The 23,543-nt window shown below is 43.2% G+C and overlaps 1 protein-coding gene across 1 annotated transcript in view; it reads right to left on the reverse strand.

Moving 5' to 3' along the window:
• The window catches only part of LOC119722025 (SID1 transmembrane family member 1-like), a 128,112-nt gene that overhangs the window by 95,265 nt on the left and 9,304 nt on the right, over positions 1–23,543 (reverse strand). The window contains exon 2 of the mRNA XM_038192007.1: positions 493–614. Coding sequence (XP_038047935.1) covers positions 493–614 — 122 coding nt within the window. The remainder of the gene's footprint in view (positions 1–492; positions 615–23,543) is intronic.

The following is a 23,543-nucleotide window of genomic DNA, read 5'->3' on the forward strand; positions in this document are numbered from 1 at the left end:
CCGCATACATGTACGTCCACGATTGGGGTCATGTACAAAACATATGGGAGTCTTCCTAAAAAGTACAAACAAAAGAGGGGCAATAGGACGTCCACGATTGACGGTGGGTACTTGTTCTACATACCTGTAACCCCCCCCCCCCCCCCCCCCCCCCCCCCCCCCCCCCCCCCCCGAGGACAGACACACAAAGGGAGAACAACAGATCCTTTCAGTCCTCGGGATTTGGGTCTTTTGTTTGAAACGGTCCTCTGTGGTAGGTTTGTGTGCTTAGTCTATGGGAGAGTGTTATATTACAGGGACAAAGGAAAACACAAAGCATTGTCCTCAGTAGTATAGTAAAACAAGAGTTGTTGAGTACGACTGTGTGTGTCTGTGTGTGGACTGGGACTAGATTCTTTGAGCAGGCACGTAAATGTTGGCTAGATTGATGTTTTTAATAATGTCTGCCATGTTTTGATTAGTTTGGAAGTGTTATCTAGAATGGATACTTACATTGACTGTATAATGAAAGGTACAGCCCAGGAGAGAACACTCTTCTGTTGTCTGACCACAAATAAGACAGGATAAGTTGTGTCTGCATTCTGGCTGCTTGCAGTGACTCTGATAGCCTCGGACTATTGTGATAAATTACAAAACAAAACATAAAACAATCAACTGTGTGAAAATAATTGGTTACAAAATTCATGCATTTTTCATGAAATGACTTGTCTATTAAAGCCAGTATGTTATTTACGCATGAACTCAAGAACACATAAACGTTCATGAATATATTTTGAGGTTGTACTGATACTTGGGGCGATACACTACAGCGGTTTTGAGAAATTGTGTGCCGCAGCACGTGGCTCTTCGCCCGCTAGATACAAAGTGCATTACGCTGCTCACGCCCATGGGTATCGTGGGGGGGGGGGGGGAAGGGGGGGGAAAGGGGGGGAAAGGGGGGGAAGGGGGGCGTTTGCCCCCCCCCCCCCCCCCCCCCGAGAAAGAAAAAAGGAAAAAAAGGAGGGAAAACAAACACACACAAAAGAGAAAAAGAGGTGCAAAGTCATATTTCTGTTAATTTAATGGGTGGGGTGGGCAAACGTCCCCCTGCCCACCCTCGATAAAAATGATAAATTGAGAATATGCTGGAAAAGTACAGGGATTTTGGGAAACAAATGTCTTTGTCCCCCTCTAGAAAAAAATCCTGGGGACGCCCATGCTCACGCCCGCTGTCTACCGTGCGTGCAGCGCGACATATGGGCAGTGTTGGCCAGTTTCCCATCGTGACTAGCGTTGGTCCATAGTGGTGTGCACGACATGAATTTTTCATTATTTTTTACTAATTATCAACATTAAATATTTTTAAAATTAATTGAGGCAAGTTTTTATCACTTTTTGCGACCATTTTTTTTGCAGCGTTCGTAGCGCAAATGGAAATAGCTCAGGCCAAAATTTGCATATAATTGAATACCCCATTAGATCAGCACACAAAAATGTGCAAAAAACGGAGATGCCACCAATATATCAATAAAAAGCCTGAAACACTACTAGAAAACCTGAAACCACCCTTACCCCCTTTCATAAATTTTCTGGATGTTTCAGACCAAATCCAGCACTTTTAATTTGTCATATTTTTTGAAAAAAAAACCCTGAATTCAGGTTAAAACCTGAAAAGTGGTATCTCTGAAGAAAATAAATCCGACCTACCCGGTACCAACCTTATTTTTGAAAGAACTATTTGGGGAACAAAGGTAAACAAATTATAGAACTTAAAACCTCATAATCTCCTTCAGATTAAAATTACAGTAACACAACTGCACATACACTAGTACATGTGTATTGTACAAATGTACATATACCGGTATGTATGCATGTACATATTCGGTTGGCCGGCGAGCCCCAAAACAAGCCGGCACCGTGACTAAAAACTTTCTAACTACAGTGTACAACCCGGATGGTGATAGTGCAGCCAAACTGATTCTTAACATGCTAAATCTGTATCGGAACCTGAAGTGGTGTATTTGGCAGTCTGGGGGCTAATTTCCCTTACTGTGATTGTTTAAGACAAAAAACTTGTCGAAGCAGATGCTCTGACTTTGGCTAAGTAAGTAAATATCCAAGCCATGGAGGTTTCCTTTAATTAATTTTCAACTAATTACCCCGGTAGATTTTAAATACATGTACTGTCCAGAACGACACCGTGCTTTTACTATTTTCTATGTTATACATGTACCAGGGTCGTAAGTAGTCTGCCTGGTGGAAGACGAGGGTCTTTTTTGCCGTGAAGTGGACCTTTTGATGTCTAATTTAAACAGTTGATTAATAGTAATAATAATAATAAGGGGTATAAAGGGCACATATCCACCATTATTGTTGGTCAAGGCGCCACATCATTATTACCCTGCTCATTGGGCCAATGAAACAAATACCATCTCAGCTCCCTGGGGAGTACACAGGTATCTCACCAACTTTTATCCTCCAAAACAGCCAACCATTTCTTATCAAAAAAATATTTTCACACCAATGGAAAACTTTGAGTTTCAGCTTTTCAAATATGTCCATAAAACAGCCGTTTGAATGAACCACCCTTGCTCAACCTCGTTGTCCCCCGAAACGTTCCGATATCGCACCAGCGGCCCATATTTATTGGCTGAAATGAAAGTGGAGCGTGACTTGAGTGCTTCTCCCTGATCAGCAGTAACGTGATAGGTAGGTTGGCGGGTTTCCCTGTGTACATGAAGGGGTCACAGACTCATTTGGCTTTGCTCGATGTCGATAGCTGGTCCAGAACGAAAGTTACAACGAATGGAAAAAATCAAAAAATAATTTTTGATGTGAATAGCCACTTCTGAATGTATGAGTGGTCATTACATGAATTCTACATACATGTCCTATTTACCTTTATTTAGCTTGAATTATTTTTCATTTTGCATGGAGAGTGAATTTTATACAGGTGTTCAGTGCGTATTTTTGGGTTTTCTCGTGCGTTCACGTGCAATCACGTCGTGGCCGACCACGTGCAGTCGGCCGTATATTATGCTCGTTTTGGGGCCACGGGTGGCACTACTATTAAGACTGCCACTAAGAAGTGACATTGCAAATAATGGTGTCATATTTCTGACAGCTCAGACATTTCCCAGAACAACAGAAAGTAGTGAACAGAGGTGGGTACATGTCTAGTTGGAGGTTGCGGGTGGGTTTCGTAAATATAATTGGCAAATAAAAGCGTAAAATATAAACTGATAGATGTTTTTTCTGGAAAATGTATTACAGATAAATATTTGTTATTTATTTCCATGTAAGGTCAATGATGTTGTGATGCAATGTGTCTACTACAGTTTTTATTTGCTTTTGGCTATGCAGCTTATGTGGGCAGAAACATTTTTGGTACGGTATATTTATTCACATTTTCACATTGTGACCCAAAGGTCAAATTGTATGATAATTTACAATACTAAAAACATCAAAATCATGGTAAACATTAATCAAACAAATACACCGGTAGGGCCTATATAGAGAAAAACCCATAAGTTGCACATAGATTTGTCTACCTCAAATCTTAAAGAAATATATTTAAAAGCTGCTCACAGAGAATACTTGTTCAACAAGTTGATAAAAAGTTGAAACAGGCTGTTTTGTTATTGAGTTCTCAGTTTTTGACCGAATGGCATTACTGAATGGGAATAAATAGGCCTACATGTATGTGCTTGGCCAGTAGGCCTATTAAACAAGTATTTGTATGTTTAGAACCGGCTAGGGGCCTTTGCTATTAATTGAGTTTTTTTAAAGTGCGAGTAATGATGCGCATAACACAGGTTGCAGGCGTGAGACTCCCATCTGGCAAGAGGGAGGAGATCATTTGTAAAATTCAAAATAGGCAAGCCCTTCAGCGAACCTGAGAAAATGACTCTCCCTCCTATCAGCAAGAAACTCAAGCCCTGCAGAACTGCATTGCATCCTCATAAGAAGTATAGCGCTGTGCCAAAATGGTTCTGCACACACGTTTGTGCAGGTGCTCCCGAGTCTTCTTCTGGGCAGCAGCAATGGAGGAAGACAGCCGCAGTGCACTGCAGTTGCAGGTCGGATTAGACATTGTAAAAATGCCAAGAAAACACCAATGGAGAAAGAACATTTTTGTTAATTCACGAACAAGTTAATTCTCAGAACTTGATCTCTCTTGTCTGTGTATGTATTTTCCGTGTTCATGAGTTCATTTCGTGGTCGTATTACTTGTATTTGGAGTGATACGAAGCAGCGCGTTTCCTAAAATTTCCTACCATAACAACGAGGTTCGTTGCCCACCACACACATAGTCCAGTGGCTTAATGAAAATGCCGGATTAATGCGCCAAATTTGGTACACTTACTGTATAGGTCCCAAGAAGTCATTCTAGGGGGATGCCTGGTTTTGGCGGTCTGGGTCAAGGTCAGGCCATGGTCAAAGTTCACATGGTGTATTATACGATATATAGTTGTACCGGTAGTTAATTTCCACTAAAGTCTGAAATTTTAAATTCTGAATAGCATAAAAGGATGTCTGACAATTATAAGATCTAACATTTTAGAAAAAGTTCCAACGAAAAAACTTTGCCCAACAAAATAGGGGAGTTTATGCCATTTCAAAAAAATGCTGAGTCAGCACTTTTCAGAAAGTTTGCTTTCTGTTATGTTAAAGTTATAGAAGAAAAGGAAAGGTTTTCTCATCACTACTTCGGCACATGGATACTAGCAAGCATAAATAACGCTCTTCCTTTGATTTATTTATTAATTATACGTGGTTTATTAATTATCTTAATTACAACTTTAGTTTGATTTCAATTATGATTTAAAGCTGATTATGTCTGCATATGTATGTATTGTATAAACATATCACATTTTAACTCACAAGGCATGAAAGTGTATGGTCAGTTTCTGGTATTCCATTCTTTTTTTCTTCTGAAAATCTATTACTTTTATTTGTTGGGTGTCACTGTTTCACAATGGCACAGTAGGCCTTTACATAGGCCTACATTTATATACAGTGTACATGCACATGTACATGGATGAGGCAAATACCAGTACCTGTAATGACATGTCCAAGTTGTTTTTCATTTGCAATAGCACCCTAATGTGTTCATTGATTGCTTTTACCTGCGCTGGCATTCTATACTTTATCTTGTGTGTGATTGATTGATTCACAAACTAACAAAGCAAACAATTTACAAGAACACTTTTCATTCCATAAAAGCTCAAGTGTACTTCAGACCATAAATGTGCATTCTTTATCATGCCAAATATTAAGTTTCTCAATGATAAAAACGATAAAATAAAGCTAGTTTGAAAATTTGGTCCAGAAGTATATGAACTCAACAACTTTTTGGACTGGAGCCAATGGCTGGATAATAGCCAACTAATCCGTAGGTTGCTGAGATTTATGAGGATACAAGGCTATCGTATTGATAAGGAATGATTGTAATCAGGCATTGCAATCTCTTGAGTTTTAAGGTCATAGAATTATGAATGAATATAATGTAAATCAGAAAATACACTCTTATGAAAAGAGTTTAGGAAGTTTAACCCTAAAAGAATCCGCCTGCCCCCCCCCCCCCCCTCAACTTTTTCCGCGATACCCTTCAACAACAAAAAAATCTCCGCGACCCTGGCTGTCTTTTGATACCAAAAACATAAAAATTGGACCACGGGTAGCCGCGCAGCGAGTGAAAACTGAATTTTTCCATATACGTCATACGTCATGTACACAGGGCAGAATTACCATTCATACATATGAATAATTAATTAGCCGTAATTCCTAAACCCTTTGACCAATAGTCATGAAATTTCTTGGGTATGTTCATGAGTTGCTCTATGCATGTACAGAGTTTCAAAATTTTTCGTCACTCGCTGGCCGAGATCTTAGGGGCTGCCCCCCCCCCAAGTATAGGTAGTAATAGGACCAAACTATTACACTAGACCAAGCTATTACACTGGACCAAAATTAGAATACTGGAAACTGATTGTATTCATACCTTGTGAGTTAAATGTGATGGGAATACATATACATATGCAGACATAATGGCAACTTTAAAACCATCATTTGAAGCAAACTGACGCTTAATTAAGATAATAAACCATAACTATCAATAAAAGAATGGGAAGAGCATTATTTATGCTTGTAATTATTCACATTCCAACAAAATAATGAAAAAGTAACAGATTTTTTTCTATAACATGAATAACAGAAAGCAAACTTTCATTTTTGGAAATGGAGTAAACGCCACTATTTTGATGGGCAAAGTTTTTTTAATGGAATTGTTTTCAAATATGGTAGGCCTTAAAGTTGTCTGACGTCCTTTTATGCTATTCAGAACTTTACATTTCAGACTTTTGTGGAAATTTACGACATCTATATGCAGTATTGTACACCTTTTGAACTCTGACCTTGGTCTGACCTTGACCTAGGTTGCACCTCCTCTAGAATGACTTCCAGGGACCTATACAGAAAGTGTACTAAATTTGGCCCTTTAATCCGGCATGTCACAATCGTCCCCAAAATTAGCTCTAAGCCACCGGACTAACAGTGCATCAAGCACACTTATACCGCCCGATGTACAGACACTGTTGGCCAGTTTCCCTTCATGACTAGCGTTGTGCATAATTTTTGTGCAAGACCTGAATTTTCCATTATTTTAAAGACCGTAAATATTTTGACAATAATTAAAGTTTAATCACTATAATTTTTATTCTCGCATTTATTTGCAAGCATACATGAAACAACAAAATATATTCTGAAAAAGAAAAACAATCGATTAGATTTCTGAAAGGAATCTATAGAATCTGGAAATACTTTGCACAACAATTTTCTTGGATCTCAATAAGGATAAGTTACTTTCAAAGGATAACAATATGCGCGTTTCACTCAAAATGCAAATATCCCAAACTGATACTGACCAGCTAAACCAGTTGGCGACTTCAACTACAGGGCGAGTCAACAAAAGCGGAACCCAAACCCCAAAATTATATTTCATATTTAAAAAAATATGAAGTACCAAAAATAATAATGACTGGAAAGCCAATTTCATAAGTTACTTTTAGAAGAAAAAATTACTGAAATTGCTCAATCCGTTCTAAGAATATCACCATTTCAAAACAACGACCCTAAAACCTCTTTCATCCAAAAATGCGATTTCAAGAATTGTCGTCACAATTGTCTTCAAACATCACCAGCGATAATCGTAGTAGTAGTAGTAGTAGTAGTAAAAGTTTCTGATGCAGAAGACCACGCCACGTCACCTTCTTTCACACAGGGCAACGGTGAGCGGGCCCAGGAGGTGCGACTGTCACAGCGTGCCGGCGGGCACACCGCTCCTCTGCTGCTTGGACCAGCTCGGCGTCCAGGAGGGTAGCGCCGTCATTGCATTCGCGTCGCCACTCGGCTCGATCCTCAGCAAATGTCTCAAGTCCATTGGTTGGAATTCCGCTCTTCTTCAGCGTTGCCTTCACATGGTCTTTGTAGCGTTTGAACTGACCATCGACAGAACGCTGGCCCTGGGTGAGTTCACCATACAGCATGCGACGCGAGAGCATTCTGATAACATGGCTGACCCAGCAGAGTTGACGTTCAGCTACGGTTGCTTTTAGGGTCGAGCTCCTGGCTCGCCGGCGAATTTCCGCATACGGCACCTTGTTCCACCAGCAAAGACCAAGAATGCATTGAAGGTAGGAGATGTGAAACCGCTTCAGCATCTTAGCATGGCACTGGTAGAGGACCCAGGCTTCGCAACCATAGAGTAGCGTCGAGATGCACACAGCGTTGTAGACTGCCACTTTGGTTTTTGTAAAGAGGTTCCTATTGAGGAACACCCGTCGAGAAAGCCGTCCAAAAGCAGCGGAGGCAAGACGAACACGTCGTTGAATATCGTCAGTCAGATCATGGCTGTTGTTCAACACAGAGCCAAGGTAGGTAAACTGCTCAACGTTCGCGAGTTCAGTGTTGCCAATGTGAAAATTGTGCAGGCTGGCCTTCGGTGTTGAGAGCTGCTGCAGAACTTTGGTCTTTTTGGTGTTGACGACAAGACCAGCACGGCCATATGCGTCGACCATGCCATCCAGTAGCCTCTGTAGTCCAGTTGGGGAATGACTAACAAGGGCTGTGTCATCGATGTACTGGAGTTCAAAAAGTGCTCACTTGAAATCTTTCTTGGGGCTTGAAGATGGCCGAGGTTGAAGAGGCTTCCGTCCAGACGATAGCGCACCGAAATTCCATCATCCATTTCAGTGGAGCCATGCGAGTACAGGGTAACTGCGGCCATGAAGAGGTTGAAGATTACAGGCGCCAGTACGTAATCTTGCTTGACTCCGACTTGGACAGGAAAAAAATCTGATTCCGCACCTCCGTACACAACAAGCGCCACCATGCCATAGTGAAAGCCCTAAATGATGGCTAAGAAGACTGGTGAACATCCAAACTTCTTGAGGACTTCCCACAGGATCTCTCGATTGATGGTGTCAAAAGCCTTGGTGAGGTCAACGAAGGGGGCATAGAAGTCTCGATGCTGCTCATGACACTTCTCCTGGATGAGCCGAGCCACGAAGACCATGTTGACTGTGCCGCGGTTGTGACGGAGCCGCACTGTGACTCTTCTTCATGTCCGCGACATGCAGAAGAAGGCAAGCAAGCATCAGACGGGCCAAGACTTTGCCGGCTACCGATAGCAGGGAGATGCAGCAGCTGTCTCCACAGTCAGCTCGATCGCCCTTGCCCTTATAGATGGGGACAACGTTGGCGTCTTTCCACTGTTGAGGCACGCACTTAGCAAGCCCAGACTGAGTGGATGAACCCGTGCAGCCACAGGAGACAGCGTCCGCCCAACTTGAGGACTTCAGTCGGGATGCGATCGACACCAGATGCCTTGTTCGATTTCAAGCCAATGACCGCTTTTCGAACTTCTTCAAATAAAGGCGTATCATCAAGGCAATCGATGGCCGGGAATGTAGGCAGATCGTCCAGGAATGATGCATCAGTGGGGTTCCTTCAGTTCAGCAGGTTGCTGAAGTATTCAGCCCATCGCACCAGGATACCACTGCGGTCTTTGATGGTAGTTGTTCCGGTGCTATCTTTCACGGGACAAAACGAGTTCATGATCGGTCCGTGAAGAGCTTTCAAGGCTGTGTAAAAGGACTGGCTATTATTTGCGTCCGCATATCCTTGAATTTCCCGTGCCTTCGCCATCCACCAGTTGTTCCGCATGACACGTAGCTCGCGTTGAACCCGGGCATGCAGAACCGACCAGCGGTCATGAAGGACAGTTGAGTTTTGACTGCGCAGGTACGCATCGTGAGCGGCGTTCTTCTCGTGGAGGAGCGAGTGGATTTCGGCTGAGTTGTCGTCGAACCAATCCTGGTGATGTTTTTGAGCAACTCCGAGGGCAGCATCTGCAGTCGAGGTGATTGTTGTTGCGAGAGTAGTAAGGGCCGGAGTGTCCAGCGGGGTGTCGACAGGTTCGGGGAGTTCATCCAGGCGTTCCTGCAACAGTCTTTCAAGATCACAACAGCCTAGCAAGGACTGCACAGCGCGAATGTTGATTCTTTTCCGGGGCTTCTGCTTGCGGATGGGAGGATGTATACGCATGCACAACTGGCAACGGATGAGACGGTCAGTCCAACAATCCGCGCCATGCACAGCCCTGGTGATGATCACATCCTGCAGGTCGCCATGACGCACGATGACATAATCGATTTGATGCCAGTGTTTTGATCTCGGGTGCATCCATGACGTTTTGTACCGGTCCTTGAGCTGGAACATCAAATTGGTGATGGCAAGCCCGAATTCGCAACACAGCTCAAGCAAGCGAAGCCTGTTATTATTGCCATTTCCAATGCTGTGCTGCCCGATGATGCCTTGCCATACGTGGTAGTTTTTAGTGCCAACTCTGGCGTTGAAGTCGCCAAGTAGCAGCACTTTGTCAGTCAGGGGGACACATTGTAGGGCGGATCGGAGGGCGTCATAGAATAGAGCCTTATCCTCGTCAGGTGAGACAAGAGACGGTGCGTATGCGCTGAGCAAGCTGACAAAACAGCCTTCCACAAGTGGGATTCGAAGCGTCATCAGGCGCTCGCTGACGCCAACTGGGGATTCAGGCAATGACAAAAACAGCGGAGTGCGGATGGCAAAACCAACGCCGTGGATGCGGGCAGCCCTTCCAAAAGAATGTGTAGCCTTCGTCGATTTCCGTAAGTGAACCTTCGTCGGAGAATCTGGTTTCGCTGAGGGCAGCAATGTCGATATTGTATCGGCGCAGTTCAGCGGCGACCAAAGTGGTGCGACGCTGGGGTTGACTGTTGTTGGGGTTGTCGAGGAGTGTGCGAACGTTCCATGTAGTGACGTTCAGAGTCTTCATCTTAATATCTTTGCCCTTATTTCTTTTGTATTTCGGTCGCATGACGAGACACTCCAGCGAATGCGGCAATCCGCCCAGAGAAGAAGGAACGGGCGAATTTTAGGCCACCTTTTCTAGGCCCCTCCTCATATGAGGTGAGCAGTGGGATCCTGAACAGGCCTGCTTAGTCGACTCGGTAGCTGCCGAAGGAAACTGCTGTTCCATCCCAGGTTCCGACTACTTTCCGAGCCCGCGTAAAGGTACGTGCAGATACGAACTAGAGGCTTCCAGCCAGTCTGAGCCTGCCCCACTTGTTCGTGAATCCATCGCCGCAGGACTTTGATGAGCCTTCCACTCCAATATATGAAGGCGATGTGGAAACTTGTGCAAATGATGTTTAAAGTGGCGGAACAGGCATACAATCCGTAGCCCACTATCATGATGCATGCAAACAGTTAATCTGATGGCAAGGAGATCCAAGACGACCGGCTGTCACAGCGCTGCAGTGCCTTGCCGAGAACTCAGGTTATTCGGAGGTCGATAACACGTAGGCACCACATGGGTTTTGGATCAGAGTTTACCTTCTCCTAGGCAGTTTGCCGAACAAGGTGGACATCTGCTTTTCTACTGTCAAATTAGCACACACAAAAACAGATTCAGCATTTTTGTAAAATGTATCTTTCTACTTGTCTCCTTATCTGCTACCATAAAAGCAGGTTTTGCTTTTTACCCTTCACTGGCGCACAGTGGGCCAGTTCAAGGTCAAACTGCACCAAAATGTCAAAAGTGATTGTTTCAAAAATCAATACCTTCAATGTTTGTTAGTTCCCAATGGTCCAGGGGTACTCTAAATGCATGAATTAGGGACAAAAATTGTTTAAACATGGGGGATACTCTGATGTTTTCACTTAGAATTGTAACAATCCAAATATAGCTGGTTAAACGTAATGCGTTATATAACTAGCTGTCTCGGTCGCTACGTAAAAGTTATCGCCACGAAAATTTACTTGAATGTTGTTGATATCCTATATTTCATGGAAATAAAATTCATAATCCGTCTAGTTTTGATTTACAGTTTCAAATAGCCTAAAAAGTCATGTAAATCATCTATTAAATGGTATTTTTTTATGTATGGGAAGAAAATATATATTCCTGCCAATTCCCGCTTCAGCTATTGCAATTTTCAAAAGCCTGAACCTTAACAAAAGTTTTTTTTAAAAATTGGCTGCAACTTTTGGCGACTTTTGGAGATATTCGATTTTGAAGTGGTATGCGACAGTGCTTAGGCGGGCCTGTTTTGACTCAACCACCCGTAACGACCTGTGCGTGTGACAGGTTGTGTCACAGAATGAAAGACCTGGCTATCATTCACTTCAAGTTGTTTCAAGGTGGACAGAAAACCATACATGTATATGTCATCAACAATGCTAATAAGAAGCGTTTCGTACGTTCAAAACCCATTGTTTAATATCTGTTCAAAATCAAACACTCTTTTGAGTCCCAAACTACTAATCTAAATTACTTGTAATGACTTTTATGTTGCTCTTACCTTTGTAAATTACTTGGAGTCACCACAAATACTAAAAAATAACAGCGTTGCTGTTGAAACCCCTCAGCCGGAGTTGGTCGAAAAGGGCAAACTGACATTCCAAACCCAAATATCATGTCTAACTGAAGCTATCATGCAGAAACCATTCACTCACCACGGTGACCTTGACCTTTGACATTTTGAACCCAAAACCAATCCCAACTTGCCTACTCCAAGGGTAACCCCCTACCAAAGTTAGATACCAAAATCTCATTTCCAACTCAAGTTACCATCTGGAAACCATTTATTTTTAACTCACCATGGTGACCTTGACCTTTTACCTTTTGACCCCAAAACCAATCCCAACTTGCCTATTCCCAAGGGCAACCCCCTACCAAAGTTAGGCACCAAAATCTCATTTCTTACTGAAGTTATCGTCCGGAAACCATTTACGTTTAACTCACCACGGTGACCTTGACCTTTGACCTTTTGACCCCAAAACCAATCCCAACTTGCCTACTCCCAAGGGCGAACTCCCTACCAAAGTTAGGCACCAAAATCTCATTTCTTACTGAAGTTATCATCCAGAAACCATTTACGTTTAACTCACCATAGTGACCTTGACATTTGACCTTTTGACCCCAAAACCAATCCAACTTGCTTACTCCCAAGGGCAGTTATCTCTATAGGAAATCAATGAAATTTTCGCCGATTCAGACAGCAAAAGGATTACTTTTCTGATTCAGAATCATCTATGGATATTGCAGAACAGGATGGCGAGTCAGAAGACGAAAATGGGGATACCGACACAAATGATAATGATGGTGCTTACGTTAGTGTCAATAGTGACAATCATGACGATATTGATGATAATGAACAGAGGGCAACCCCCTACCGAAATTGCAATCCCAAACAACATTTCTAACTCAAGTTATCGTCCGGAAACTAAGCTGCTCGGACGGACGGTCTAGCCAGACGGAATTGTGGGGTGATAGCATTGTGTTCCCATTATCCCTTTTTCTAAAGATTCTCTTCTGGGGTGATGTTTTTCTATTGTGAAAATAGTGGGGTGATGTGTCCTGAAAGGAACATCACCCCACATGGTCAGAACGGACACACGCACGGACGGACGGACACCCTAGGCGATGACAATACCCCTCGAGCCTCTCGGCTGAGGGGTAATTAAATAATAAAACATATCAACAAAAAATGTGCTTTATTTTCAATCATGACATAGAGTAAATATGCATAACTCTGCTGCTTAACCGATTTGATTTAACACTATTTTTTGACGCGCTCATATATTGTACAAGCATTTTTGTAAACTGTTAAATGGAAATAACAAACTGGTGTGAATCATTCACAGTAACAACAACAAACAAGTCAGGTGTGTTTACAAACACAAATGCCCCGCAACCGTGACTGTTCCCATGACATAACACCACTCTTTTAACATCAACTTACATGTACCTTGGTCAAATGGAACTTTCATTGACAGCATAAGTGTCTTCTGTAGGTTTGATATGAACTAATCCCTAATCCCTATGATCTCAGAATAAATACAAGATTTCTATTGTTTTAGCCACTATGACCTTGACCCTTGACCTTTCGACCCCCAATGCGATAGGCCTATTTGGATTACCATTAGAACGATCCACAAACCAAATTTGAAGTTCATACATGTATGTAAAGTATTTCTCAAGTTATCGCGCTGACAAAATTTCTTTTGTTTTAGCCACTGTGACCTTGACCCTTGACCTTTTGGCCCCAAATGCAATAGGCTTCTTAGGATTGCCAAGGACAATCCACAAACCAAATTTGAAGTTCATATGTAAAGTATATCTCAAGTTATCACGCTGACAAAATTTCTTTTGTTTTAGCCACTGTGACCTTGACCCTTGACCTTTTGGCCCCAAATGCAAAAGGCTTCTTAGGATTGCCAAGGACAATCCACAAACCAAATTTGAAGTTCATATGCAAAGTATTTCTCAAGTTATCGCGCTGACAACATTTCTTTTGTTTTAGTCACTGTGACCTTGACCCTTGACCTTTCGGCCCCAAATGCAATAGGTTTCTTAGGGTCACCAAGAACAATCCACAAACCAAATTTGAAGTTCATATGTTAAGTATTTCTCAAGTTATCGCACTGACAAGATTTGTCCGGACACACACACACCCACCCACCCACACCTACTTGTTTCACATGACTAGTGTGGACTTTCCATTGCTTTCGTGTAGTTAAGAAAAACCAGTGAAAAAACTCATTTTTCTCAAACTGTGAAAACTCTTTCAACCCAATTTTTTTTCTATGATTCCCTTTAGTGTTTCTCTTCATTCTGCTACAAATAAACCTAACCCAAAAATGCCTCTAAACCTGTTTTCCAGAAATGGGGAAACACTGTGTGGACGTGGGCAAGTCCACACAACGTCGGTGCTACCTACATTATGTGGACGTCTTTTGTTCGGAAGTCCACACTGCGTATGTAAGACAAGCTCACACACACAGACTTGTTTCACATACCTAGTGTGGACTTTCCTTTCTTTTCGTGTAGTTAAGGAACACCAGTGGAAAAACTCATTTTTCTCAAACTGTGAAAACTCTTACAACCCAATTTTTTTTCAATGATTCCCTTTAGTGTTTCTCTTCATTCTGCTACGGATAAACCTAACCCAAAAATGCCTCTAAACCTGTTTTCCAGAAATGGGGAAACACTGTGTGGACGTGGGCAAGTCCACACTTCGTCGCTGCTACCTACATTATGTGGACGTCTTTTGTTCGGAAGTCCACACTGCGTATGTAAGACAAGCTCACACCCACCCACACACACACACACCCATCCACGGAAGGACAAGGCGGAAACAGTATGCCCCTTAGGCTTCGCCGTGGGGCATAAAAAGGAATGAGAGCCGGTCCTTAAGTTCAATCAAAATACATTTTCTTAATTTCTTCATGGTCCTAACACAACAAGAAATGTTGTTTTGAACAGGTTTATTATACCGGTACTCTTCCAAAATCTGTTTAGGTTACTCGTTAGATTCCGAAATATTTGGGAACAAGGATCGAACGTGGCATCTTTATGGTTAAGCAGAATGCGAAAACATTGTTGCATACAAAAATCATTAAATACAGTTGTATCACAATTTAAAAACTTAAAATTAAATTATAAAAGTTATATCAACATGCTCTTCATTATAAAAACAGTGTAAAATGTGTGTATTATGTCAGCCAATCAAAATTCAGCATTTTAATGATGTCACAGCGTTTCGAAATTATGCCCACTGTCTTTCTCGGGTCAAAAAACCCCAAGATGCTTAATATTAGTCCAATCAGTGACTCAAACCACTTTTGGCACAGATTGACCTTGACCTGGCCCACTGTGTGGCGGTTCAAAAAGGGACATCTGCTTTTCCGCATTACTACAACCAGAAAAGCAGATCGGACGTTTTTAACAAATATATTTCTCTACTTTTCTTCTTTTCGAGATAGAAGATTGAACGTTTTTGTCACAGTGGTCTAAAAAAGGCCACCTGCTTTTCTGCTTGCAGCTAACTTTTGAACATTCTCTACCGCTTGTCAGCCACTCCGTACCTGCCAAAAATTGACAGTTCCAAGTGACTTCCACCTCTATTGTAACGTCTTCATAGTATATGCCCTGAATCTCAGTCCAATCCGCATACCATGTATGTTATGCACGTAAGTAGCCAAGCCGTGAAGACTAAAATACCATTGTCATTGTCTGATCTCAAGCGAGGTTTTTTTCCCTATGTTGTGTTTACAGTTGCTTAGGTCCGGGAGGGGTCCTTGCGAGAAAATGAGTTTGACATTTTTTGTTTCCTGTAGCTTCTGACTGATGAAGAATAAATAAAAGAATGGGATCTCTGAAAGGAAAATACAGTTTTCGTATGAGAGATTCAATGAAAATTTGGTATGGCGGGTTTCCCTGTGTACATGAAGGGGTCACAGACTCATAAATTTGGCTTTGCCCTATGACGATAAGCTGGTCCAGAACGAAAGCTATGACGAATGGAAAAATCGAAAAAGCCATCGAGCTCCGCCACTCGCATGGTCTTTTTCGTGTGTGGTTTGCCACATGTATGCGCCTTGATTCAAGTCTACGTGACTGACAGCAGAATCGATCCATCATCACGCGCGTGATCTTTTCGATGTTGGAATTATATGCAAACGTGTTAAGGAACCTGGAAATTACACGAAAAATAGACGTCTGGGACATCTTTTCTATCACTATAAAGGGGGTGAGTGTTCTTCTATTAAGAATAAAAAAACTACGAACGTGAAAATTAAAACTTGACAAAGCTCTACATTTGCGGTACATGTTCCAAGTGTGGACTTTATTTAAGGAAATATTCCATACTAGGCCACCACTTTCCTGCTGCAAAACACATCAATTTTCACTACTTTGTGATTTCACCCAAGACGAATCCAGGAAGCTCTGGCAATGTGAATAATTTGTAGGAAAAATGTGTTTTTATTGCACATTTTTTATGCACACGTTGTGCAGAACTAAGTTGGAGGCGCCCGGCCATAGTGATTGAGTATAGATCTGGAACTAGTCTAGCAGTACGTTACACATGACATCGACAACGCATGAGCCAGCCAATGATAGTGCAATACGTCATTATGAATAAAGTCTTATTTTAATGGATACTTAAAATGCGTCCAAAGATTGATTATTGCAACAAGCAATCCTGCGCGGCCTAGTGGTAAAAGTGTTGTGTTTCAAACAAGAGTACGAGGTTCGAATCTCGAAGTAAGTGACTGATTAACAAATAGGAATAAAAGGAAGGAGAGGGTGAGAGTAGAGGAGGGAAAGTGGAGGAAATAACCATAAACATGATAAAGGATGCAACTTTAGAATGGTGCAAGGGAGTCATGAACTAGCTTGAACTGGTTTCCACCCATAAAAGCTACCCTAGTTCCCGACTCGCTATTATTTTTCGAAATGTACTTGTGTTTACAAACGAGATCCAGTCTACTCATTATCATAATCGATGCATCGTGCTCGGTAACAGAAGCACACTTGTGATACTGGGACCAACAAATGTACGCTGGGCATGAAGACCACATCGCGTTGTTCAAAAATTAACACGAGTCAGAAATTTAACGTGTTCACGATCGCGAGGGGAGCTCTCGGAATTGAAAGGGAAATTTCACTTTTCATCCGAATTGTTAAGTAAACTTCAGTAGGCCTACAACCATCTTAATAATTGATGTCTACTTGTACCTCAGGTGGCGTATCTAGTCATTTGTAGGCCATTTTGAGGGTGAAATCTGATGTTTTTGTTAGGCAATGTTGGGTTTTTGGGTCAAGGACAAAATTGTGTTGCTCGGCCTAGGCTATCGTCCAGTGCCCCAAATTCGCGCTGCCGTATATTCGCGCAACCAACTTTTTCGGCTCGTATCTTTTTTCACACAACATGGACCGACGTCAAATCACCGTTGTAGGTCCATTGTCACATCGCCTTTCTTCTTGATGCAGTTATGCGGAAATCAAAAGCTTTTCCGAGCAGTAATTTGAAAGAAATCAAAGAGAGTGTAAATCATTGCAGTACTGACTAGTGTAACGCGGCGGCCGAGCGAGGTGGGGTAGAGGGCGCTATTAAAGACTTTCTGCCGTCACCTTGCTAGATGTAATGATGCCAAGTCACAATAAATTTATATTTCCCGGATCCGTTTGGTTGAAATGTACAACCAGGCAGTCTTACTTCATTTGGATATGACTAAGAAAGGGACGAAGACACTTCTTCTATAATTCAACAATAATTTATTCTTAAAAACTCCAACAATATTATTTGCAGTCAGTCAACGTTAATACGTCAGCTCGCTGACTCAGTTTACTCCGGCTACCGCTGACTCAGTTTACTCCGGCTACCGTTGACTCAGTTTACTCCGGCTATGACTCAGTTTACTCCGGCTACCGCAGACTCAGTTTACTCCGGCGATCCCCAATTAATTACCCGCCAACTCCTAGCTGGAATGACTCCGCTAGCACCAAGCTGGAAAAATACTCCAATAACTCCACCAGCTCCCCGCTGGAAAATACTCCAATAACTCCGCCAGCTCCCCGCTGGAAAATACTCCAATAACTCCGCCAGCTCCCCGCTGGAAAATACTCCAATAACTCCGCCAGCTCCCCGCTGGAAAATACTTTTAGTCTACGCTGACATCGCAGTGACGCTAACACTGGTACGTAGAACCCTCTTCCTGTCCCGTCTTAGCAATCGCCCCAAACCCGCTTCCAATAAAGTCCCGGAGTAAATTGAGTCGGTGAGTTGCCGCCGTCCAGATCGTCCCTAAAACCTGAACGAATCACATCAAGCTCTATCGGCAACTGATTCGTTTGTGCGGCGTTTGAATTTTTATACCGCCCACAACTGCATCACAAAAATGATTTCATTGGTCAACGCGACCTTGCACACAAAACTCGCGCGCGTAATCAAAACAATAGAATTGCATTCTAGTACGAAGGTTTCGCCGTAAGGGCGTACCCCAAATATGGTAAGTGCCTGGCCTAATCAATATTCATGAGTTATATACTGAGCGGGCAGAACAAAGATGGCGGCTTCCGATCGGACATCGTGAGTACGGCTGGCTGGAATGAATTCTGGTAGTTTTATCTAAAGTGTGTGATCGATTGTTATCTCTATTTAATGATAATAATCACATGAATTCGCAACTTGCAGGCACCTCACGTCACACTACCCCCTTATCAAGATCAACGCTGTCCCCAGCGTTATGTTAAAAAATGTGCTTAGAACAATAACATATCGTATCACTTTGAACATATTTTTATTCTGTAAATAACCTTGTCTGCCACGATAAAGAATTTTGTTACGCAATAAACTAGTGGGATATCCGCAACGCTCCAAAACATATATACACATCATAAACTATTAGAATGTTTCTGCAACAATTCAAAATAAATATATACACATCATAAACTACTGAGAATTTTTCCGCAACAATCAAAAATAGATATATACACATCATAAACTATTGGAATTTTTCTGCAACAATTCGAAATAAATATATACACATCATAAACTACTGAAATGTTTCCGCAACAATTAAAATAAATATATACACATCATCAACTACTGAAATTTGTCTGCAACATTTAAAAATAAATAATTTTTACATCATATACTACTGAGATTTGACCGCAACGCAAAAAGAAATTACACATCATCAAATACTGAACTTAATGTCGGCAACACTAAAATAAATAAAACTTATGCCTATACATGTACATCATAAAATACTGAGAACTTGAAGAAACAGGTCATTCATCAAACTGCGTTAATTTACTTATTTTACTCTGTCAGAATGTATTGCCGTTCCACAATTTCCTTCCGAACTTTCCTCCCCTCGTTGTACACATACGCCGTCTGTTTCTCGACTATTGTCCTGAGACGTCCACCCAGCAGGTCCCGTATATCTACCAGGGAGCATGTTGGTTGGCTGTGCAGAACTGCGTGTGTGGTCGACGATGTGGGGACGCTCTTTGTTGGGGAGACCGATGCTGAGGACATTGAAGAGGACGCTGAGGATGTGGATGACGCTGCCGAGGATACGGACGATGCTGAGGATACGGACGTTACTGATATCGATGACAATGCCGGACTGCCTGGGGGTGGATTCATCTTTTTCGCTGCCACTCCGAGGCCTCTTGGTTCCGATGTGTAATCCAACAGATCATGTTGGTCCTCATCCATCAAGGATATGCAAGCTTCATATGCCTGTTCCTCTTCCACGTTGTCTACCATTTCGAATACTTCTTCCGTTTCCTTCCTCTCCTGGACTTCCATTCCTCCTTCCTCCCTGTCTCTCTCTGCCTCTGACTCCTCCTTCCTCAACTCCGCATTCTCAACTCTCTGCACCTTCTTCACGTCTGCCTGCTCCTTGACTTGCCTTGTCTCTCCTTCTCTCCTCCCTTCAACCTTTCTTCCTCCTGTCCCCTCTTTCTCATCTATCCCCGCTTCTGACTCCTTCTTTTTATCTCTCCTTGTCTCTGACTCCTCCTTTCTCCTCTTCTTCATCTTCTTCGCATCTGTCCCCTCCTCCTTATCTCTTCTCGTTTCTGACTCATTTCTTCTCTTCTCCGTCTTCTTCGCATCTGCCCCCTCCGCTTTATCTCTCCTTGTCTCTGACTCCTCTTTTCTCCTCTTCTTCATCTTCTTCGCATCTGCTCCCTCCTCCTTATCTCTCCTCGTTTCTGACTCATTTCTTCTCTTCTCCATCTTCTTCGCATCTGCTCCCTCCTCCTTATCTCTCCTCGTTTCTGACTCATTTCTTCTCTTCTCCGTCTTTTTCGCATCTGTCGCCTCCTCCTTATCTCTCCTCGTTTCTGACTCATTTCTTCTCCTCCCCGCCTTTCTTTCTTCTCCTTCCTTCTTATCTGGTTCTCCGTCGATCCGAAGGTGTTTTTGTCTGGTATGTTGCCTCAAATCTTCAAAGCGTATATATGTGGCATCACACTGTGGGCACCTGTACCTCTCCCTCTCCCTCTGGTGAGTTTGTAAGTGCCTGTCCAGATTCCACCTCCTCCAAAACACCTCGCCGCAAATTCTGCACCTCAGTGTTGGTGTTGGTTTCATTCTGCTGTTCTTGCTGTTGTCTCTATAATGTAAGAAGAATTTACATTCATATTAAGTTTGGTTTTGACGTTCTAGGAATTTGTTCTATCAATACTGTCTTCCTCCATCCTCGGCCACCCGTTCACTCCGTCTACCTATACCGCAGTGGTAACTGATGTTGCCTTGATGGGTTTCTTCGTGCCTCCTTTCGTTTGCCGCTAGAACCCGAGCCTGTAGCAGGGCGTTTAGGCCCCTTCTGGTGGCCTTTTGTTGCACCCTTAGTCTGCTCGAAGCTTCCCCCTCCTTCATAAGGTTTTAGTCGGTCGGCATGCACCACTAGCAGTCTTCCTCTTGGCTTCTCCTGAATCCTGAAAATAACATCTGATAATCGGTTAATTACTAGGAAGGGGCCCTCCCAGGGGTGTGCAAGTTTAGTCGTCTGTCCTCGTTTCCGGCTTGGATTGTGTAACCACACATACGATCCCTCTTGTATTCCGCAATCCCGAGTTCTGCGGTCGTAGTTCTTCTTTTGCCGGACAGCTGCTCCCTTCAGATTTTCTCTTGCCGCTTCATGGGCCACCTGCATCCTTATACGCAACTGCTCCGCGAAATCTCCATTTTCCAAATCGTTCTCGGTCCAAGGTTGTTCCATATTGACATCAACGGGCAGGCTCAAATCTCGGCCAAGCATCATCATGCTTGGTGTTTCGCCGGTCGACTCTTGAACTGAAGTTCTGTAGGCAAGTGTTGCAAACGGCAACTGTTCGTCCCAATCTTTCTGCTTTTTGACGGGGTCGATTAAACTTGAGACGATGTTCATCAGGTTCTATTAAATCGCTCCACCATTCCGTCTGATTTGGGGTTGTAGCCAGTAGTCCTTGTCTTCCGAATTCCTAGCCACTTACAAACTTCCTGGATTAACCGCGACTCAAAATTTCTCCCCTGATCTGTGTGCAACTCGAGCGGAACACCAAAACGGCAGACAAATTCTCTTACAAAGGTCTTCGCAACAGTTTCTGCTGTCTGGTTGGGCAGTGGAAAAGCTTCCATCCGTTTGGTGAAATAATCTCCTATAACTAGGATGTAACTGTTCCCTCCGTCTGTCTCCGGAAGTGGTCCGAGAATATCCATGGCAACCCGTTCCAACGGTGCCCCAACTTTACTCTGTTGTAATGGTGCTCTGCCCTTCTTCGGAGGTGGCTTGCGTCGTGCACACATTTCACACTTCCTGACGAATGAACGTACATAAGCAGACATACCAACCCAGTGATATCTTGCCCTTACTTTCTCCAGCGTTTTTCGGAGTCCCATATGTCCGGCTGACCTCGACCCATGTAATTCTTCTAACACCTGCTCTCTGAATTTGCTCGGTAGAATGATTTGCATTCTCGTAAGTTTCCCATCCGCTGACTCCCATCTTTTACAGAGTACTCCTCTGTGTACTTCTAGTTGATCCCACAGAGCCCAGTAGGTCTTCACTGCTGGTGGACTTGCTGAAATTGTTTCCCATTTTGGTCGCTCACCAGCTGCCTTCTCCTTTGCAAGCAGTATTACTTCAATTATTGGATCTTCCATTTGTCCCAGCCGAAGATCGTCACAGCTCAATTCCGGCTGCCCAAACATTGATCTCGTCCAACCCTCCTGATCGTTCTTACACTGTAACTGCAGCTGCTCGGTGAGTGTTTCGCTACTAGTCTCCTTGGCATTATTGGTGTTCGTCTCACTCCGGCCACACTGCTTACAAGGACGCCTACTAAGACCATCCGCATTGCCATGTTGACGTCCGGGCTGGTGCTCAATTGTGATATCATATTGACCTATCACCTCCATCCAGCGAGCTAGCTGTCCCTCTGGGTTCTTGAAATTGGTGAGCCATCTTAAGGAACCGTAATCTGTTCTTACCAACACCTTTCTGCCATAAATGTAATGACGGAAATGTTTCAAGTAAATGACAACTGCTACTAGTTCTCTCCTTGTAACACAGTAGTTACGCTCTTGTGGACTGAGGGTTTTACTGGCATAGGCCACCACTTTTTCGTGTTCTCCTTGTTTCTGTGACAGAACTGCCCCGGTGGCAAAGTTACTTGCGTCTGTGTCCAATATGAAGTCTTATTTTGGATCAGGATACGCGAGTATCGGCGATTCCACCAGTCGTCTCTTCAACTCTACGAAAGCTTCTTCACAAGTCTCTGTCCACTCGTACTTGTGATGTTTCTCTGTCAGTTTGTGGAGAGGACAAGCAATCTCTGCAAACCCTCTGATAAAACGTCTGTAATATGACGCTAGGCCCAGGAAACTACGCACTTGAGTAACATCTTCAGGGTGTGGCCATTCTCGAACAGCTCTGACCTTCTCCGGATCTGTCTCCATTCCCCTTTCAGAAACAATATAACCCAGGTACAACACCTTCCGCTGATACAGGTGACACTTCTTTGGCTTTAGCTTAAGACCAGCCACCCTCAATCGTTGCAAAACTATCTTAAGGCGCTGAGTCGCTTCACTCTCTGTCTTCCCATATATGATGATGTCGTCGAGATAGATGAGTAGAATATCCCACTGTAAACCAGCCATCACCCGCTCCATCAGTCTCTCAAAAGTTGACGGGGCGTTTGACAAACCAAATGGCATCACATTCCACGTATATAGACCTCCCCTTACAGTGAATGCAGACTTCTGTTTCGCCTCTTCATCTAACCCTACTTGCCAATATCCAGATGCAAGATCCAGTGTCGAAAACCACTTTGACCCCGTAAGTGCATCGATGGACTCCTCAATTCTCGGTATAGGATAAGCATCTTTAACCGTGACGGCATTAAGTCTTCTGTAATCGACGCAGAAACGTTTTGTTCCGTCCTTCTTGGTAACTAAGACAACTGGTGATGCCCATGGACTATAGGATGGTTCTATGATGCCCCTTTCCAGCATGTCGTTAACTTGTTTGTCTATCTCCTCTTGTTGTCCCATTGGAGCTCTACGGGGTGGCTGCCGCAACGGGGCTGCATTGCCGGTATTGATACTGTGCTTTACGTAGTCAGTACACCCAATGTCGTGATCTCCTCGAGAAAATACATCTTGAAAGTCGATCAA

The sequence above is a fragment of the Patiria miniata genome, unplaced genomic scaffold (assembly GCF_015706575.1).
Source record: "Patiria miniata isolate m_02_andy unplaced genomic scaffold, ASM1570657v1 HiC_scaffold_14, whole genome shotgun sequence".
Lineage (NCBI taxonomy): Eukaryota > Metazoa > Echinodermata > Asteroidea > Valvatida > Asterinidae > Patiria > Patiria miniata.